General features: G+C 32.8%; 1 protein-coding gene across 2 annotated transcripts; it reads left to right on the top strand.

The window, feature by feature from the left end:
* Positions 1-665: 665 nt before the first annotated feature.
* Positions 666-2,520, top strand: LOC127075014 (protein TORNADO 2). Of its 2 annotated transcripts, XM_051016449.1 has the most exons (3): positions 666-796; positions 1,208-1,412; positions 2,069-2,520. In XM_051016449.1, exons 1-3 carry the CDS (start codon positions 783-785, stop codon positions 2,378-2,380), a joined length of 531 nt encoding a protein of 176 aa, XP_050872406.1. In that variant the 5' UTR covers positions 666-782; the 3' UTR covers positions 2,381-2,520. The 2 variants fall into 2 exon arrangements, with proteins under 2 accessions (XP_050872406.1, XP_050872405.1); XM_051016448.1 differs by lacking the exon at positions 666-796 and having other exon boundaries at positions 803-1,412.
* The last annotated feature ends 2,689 nt before the right edge of the window (positions 2,521-5,209 follow it).

Genomic DNA, 5,209 nt, shown 5'->3' with positions numbered 1-5,209 from the left:
GCACACAGCTACATCCAGTGGTATTTCAGGGTGTCACGTCCTTATATGATACAAGATGCTCTAGGAGATCCACCTAGACCAACTCATCAGAAGATGTTACAGGAGAAGCAGACTATGGCAGATCATGTTGTTGATATGTTGCTTAGATGTTGTCGTATAATGGAGATTGGGCAAACGGGTATTGATAAAGGAATCTTTTCGGATAGCTCTGACGCCAATGACTTTGTAGATGCCATGATTAGGGAGGTACGAGAGGCACTAGTCCGTCATATGCAACAATTTATAGTGTTTGTATTATAGGAACACTATTATCGGTTGTATATTATTTTGACTTCATTATATACTCTGGATTTACTACTTTATATATTTCATTTTTATCATATTAATTATATGATTTAATTTATATAAAGTTAATGAAAATGATAATAAAGCTATAATATATCATCAAATTCATCCTATCATCTCTAATCAAAATAAAAAATTATTATCTGATGTAACTTTAAAGATGCATTTCTGAATTTTGTCCGATGTAAATACTGAAATGCCCCTCCAAAACAATCTAATAATTTTTTTCTTTATAGAAAGACTAAATAACCAATGCCTTAATTAAAAGACCCACTTTTAAATGGGTTATATGACCGACGATATTAATGAGTTGTTTCTAGATTAAAGTACACAACTGCTCAAGGTTCTTTGGAAGACATATGAAGGAACTAACTTAGATGCTACAAAGGCATCGAGCATGTGGGTTCTTGGGCAGATACATGAAGAAACCAACTTAGATGCTACAACTAAGGTATAATCAATATCCCAATTATTAATTAAATGATCATATCATTAACTTGCTACAAAAGCTTCATGGTATATATATATCCTAGATAAGTAACAAAAGTATTTGGAATGAAATTTACAAAATGGCATTGAGCAACAATGTCATAGGAATCATAAACTTCATTGCAGTACTCCTCTCAATCCCTATCATAGGTGCTGGAATTTGGCTAACAACATTACAAGCAGAATCATGTGTCAAAATCCTACAATGGCCAGTGATCATTTTAGGGATACTAATTTTCATTGTTGCAATGGTAGGGTTGGTTGGAGCCTTTTGGAGGATACCGATGCTTCTTATATTCTACCTTATTGCAATGATTGTGCTCATTGTATTGTTGGTTTCTTTGGTGATTTTTGTTTATTTTGTCACACTTAGAGGACATGGAAATATTGAACCTAATAGGTCATATTTGGAGTATCATGTGAATGATTTTTCAATTTGGCTAAGAAGAAGGGTTAGAAGTTCACATAAGTGGGATGGAATAAAGAGTTGCCTTAGTTCATCAAGTATTTGTGCTGAGTTGAATCAAAGTTATCGGTTGCCTCAAGATTTCTTTAATGCACACCTATCACCCTTGCAGGTAAATTATTTAGATCATTGATTATAGAAAATAGCACCTTCATATATATTTTAATGTTTTGACTACTCCCTTTATCTTGTCTAGTTAAACTGACTCATTTGATCATTCTATAAACACGTTATAGAGCTGCGGATTCGAATTCGTGATTAAGGGTGGCAAAACGGATTCGTTCTGTCAGACTTATTTGTTTTGTCCATTTTTTTACATAGAGTGAGTCAAGGATTTAGGTCTGTGCCCTCAAATATGTTCGCTCTGTCCCCATTCTGTATTTTCGCGAGCTCAGGCATTAACAATTTTTTGTTGTTGTAATTTTTAATCTTTAGAGATGCAATATATGTATATGCTCCTTATACCGTCCTCATTTTTTCGCGGGACGGATCAAAATTTTAGCCCTAATAGTACTGGATTAAAATAAATTCTCTTTATCTTATAGTAATATATTTCTTAAATTCCCTTTTTATTACATTACTTGTTGATTAAGTAATTTATTCTTAAAGCAACCACTAATTATTAACTAATCAAAGAACTCAAATTTCTTACCTAAAGAAAAAGCTATTACATATTCTTTCCCCACAAAACATGTTACTCCTCTTTAACCCTTTATTCCTTTTGCTTTTTAATTTCAATTCCCTCTTTGTACTTCCTATCTCATGCAGTCAGGGTGTTGCAAACCACCAACAAAATGTGGCTACACATTTGTGAACCCAACTTATTGGATTAGTCCAATCAACAATGGTGAAGACATGGATTGCATGAAATGGAGCAATGATCAAACACAACTTTGCTACAATTGTGACTCATGCAAAGCTGGTTTATTAGCAACACTTAGAATAGATTGGAGAAAAGCCAATGTGATATTGATTGTTACATTGGTTGGTTTAATTGTTGTTTATTTGTTTGGGTGTTTTGCCTTTAGGAATGCCAAAACTGAGGAGCTTTTTCGCAAATACAAGCAAGGATACACTTGAAATTATTAGTTTACTTTTTTTATTTTGTTGAAATTCAACTAGATTAGATTATGAGCATGGCGATGAATGGTGAAATTGGCTTATTTTGCTTTGTCTTAACTGTGAGAATTTGTGGTGAAAAAATACATGAAATTGAAGTAGTGCAATGTGTGTTTGTCTTGTATTGTTAAATCATTTTTCATGTATCCACGAAAGAAATTTTACGCATAGAGAGATGATAAGCGTGTTTGCTATAGTTTTACACAAATTGATTTTATCTGTTATTTTTTAAAATGATTCTTATGAAACAAAAATTTAAAATATTAGAAACTATTTCAAATTTTATATATATATATATATATATATATATATATATATATATATATATATATATATATATATATATATATATATATATATATATATATATATATATATATATATATATATATATATATATATATATATATATATATATATATATATATATATATATATATATATATATATATATATATATATATATATATATATATATATATATATATATATATATATATATATATATATATATATATCCTTTCTCTTGACTGTTGTATAAGTCCCTTTTGAATATATAATCTCTTTATGCTGCCTAAAGACACATGTATCGTATTATAAGTTTTTGGTGAATGACATTTCTAAGAAATAAAGAACCGCTCTTAGTAACATATCTAGCAGCAACGAAGAGGATACTAAGATATCTGAAAGGAATTCTCGACTATGACATTTTGTTTTCTGAAGCTGATGAAGCAAAAAAATACAAACTAGTGGGATACACTGACTCAAGTTGGTGTAGTGATGTTGAGGATCGAAAATCCACAACTGACTATGTGTTTATGCTAGGTGGTGCACCAGTTGTCTGGAGTTAGAGAAAGGAACCAGTAGTGGCATTATCGTCGTGCGAAGCAGAACACATAGCTGTTTCCCTTTGTGCATGTCAAGCAACGTGGATGGTGAATCGGGTCGAAGAGATAACAACGAAGAGTCATGAAGCAATTACCATAAATATCGACGACATGTCAGCTATCAATCTGGAGAAGAATCCGATAGCACATGGTCGAAGAAAGCACATCAAAATGAGGTTCCGTTATCTTCGAGAGCAGGTAACATATGGGAAGATGAATTTGGCACACTGCAGAACTGAGAATCAGATTATAGACATCATGACGAAGGGAGTGCAGGTTGAAGTGTTCAGAAGACTAAGAACTATGATGAATTTAGATAGCTTAGACACAATGAATTAGGTGGTGCGTTGAATTGTAAGTCCTTGTGTCGAAGCAAGTTGCTCGACAAAAGAAAGGAAGTGTCGAACCACCTAGTGTGTTAAGTTGTATTAGTGTCGAAGTGTCGAAGCATGTTGCTTCACACATGATTTTGACTTATGCCTATTTTTAGTAGTGTTAACTATTTTGGGCTTTTATAGTTTTGGGTTTTGCCTTGGGGTGCAAGCTAACCTAAATCTATAAAAATAGAGACTAACTCTTATTCTTGTAATAAAGTGAATGTTGTATTCATAACATTGTATTCACAGAATTTTGTAGTTTCAAAGTGAATAAAGAAGTTTTCCACAGGTTGTGCCCAAAGAGAAACTCTATAGAAAATACTCTTCTTCTCCATCGCTCTTTCTTTTCTTTCTCCATTGTTCCTTTCTTTTATTGTCATACTATCGGTGATAACAGTGTTGTTCATCAAGATTTATTGAAATTCTCCATAGGTTGTGGTAGATTTCCAACATCTGATATCAAGAGCTCCGGTTTAAACGATTCGTGGGAAGAAAGTCACCATGGCAATGAATCATCCAAACGGGTGTTTTTCAGCAAATCTTTCGATTATCAAGAACAACAATCATGAGAATTAGTGAAAGCAGATAAAGATTGTGTTTGGTTATCAAGATCTTTGGGATCTTATGAAGGAAAGAGTAACAACGCTTGTAGAAAATGCGACAGATCAAGAAAGGCTGCACATAAAGAATTGAAGAAGAAAGATTATAAAGCTCTCTTTATAATCTGTCAATATGTTAATGCAGATAACTTTGAAAAGGTTAGTGATGTAGAGTTAGCGAAAAAAGCATGAGAAATTCTGGAGAAATCGTTTGGAGGCACGGAGAAGGTGAAAGAGGTGAGGTTACAAATTCACAAAAGGACATAAATTGTTTCAGGTGGAAGATGTAACACCCCGAATAAAATAAGAGAATTATTTAATTAAGTTAATAATATATTTATTAATTTAATTAAATAAATTGAATTATTGGATTATTATTATTATTATTATTTTGGAATAATAATTATTGGAAAATATATAAGTTGGAATAAGGAAAAAGAGTTTTCATTTTTGTAAAAGGGTTTTACGTGAAAGCAGAGAAGCGATAGAAAAGTGGAAAAGGGCAAAGGGGAAGAGCAAGAGCAGAGGTTGAAGAACGGAAAGGCTTGAAGCTCACAGATTTGCCGGATTATCTCAGGTAAGGGGGGTTTATCGTCGTTTAATGGGTATTATAGATTAACATGTAATGGGTAGTGATAAACCGTGGAATTGACCCTAATTGGGATTTAGAATGCTGAGAAAATTGTGATGAATAAGTTGTAGGAAAATTGGAATTGAATCGATAATTGTATGTGTTGTGATTTTCCGATAATGTAGCTTTTTACGGAAGTTGAATCGGAGGTCCGGAAGTCCTCCAACGGCGGAAAATGCGGAGAACTCTGCATTCTGCCTTGTGTTAGCGCAGGAACTGCTGTTTCGTCTGCGTTAACCGGTTAACCCAGGGCGTTAACCGGTTAACACTGTTATATTTTGTGAAAATGTGCTGTT

The sequence above is a fragment of the Lathyrus oleraceus genome, chromosome 4 (genome assembly GCF_024323335.1).
Source record: "Lathyrus oleraceus cultivar Zhongwan6 chromosome 4, CAAS_Psat_ZW6_1.0, whole genome shotgun sequence".
Lineage (NCBI taxonomy): Eukaryota > Viridiplantae > Streptophyta > Magnoliopsida > Fabales > Fabaceae > Lathyrus > Lathyrus oleraceus.
Note: the sequence above shows the minus strand (reverse complement) of the source record. Positions and strands in the feature narration are given on the sequence as shown.

What these genes read in the sequence shown, in the direction of transcription:
- LOC127075014 (XM_051016448.1), top strand. Translation starts at nt 915, where the DNA reads ATGGCATTGAGCAACAATGTCATAGGAATCATAAACTTCATTGCAGTA. An exon ending in CACACCTATCACCCTTGCAG is followed by an intron (nt 1,413 to 2,068) that starts GTAAATTATTTA and finishes TATCTCATGCAG; the next exon opens with TCAGGGTGTTGCAAACCACC.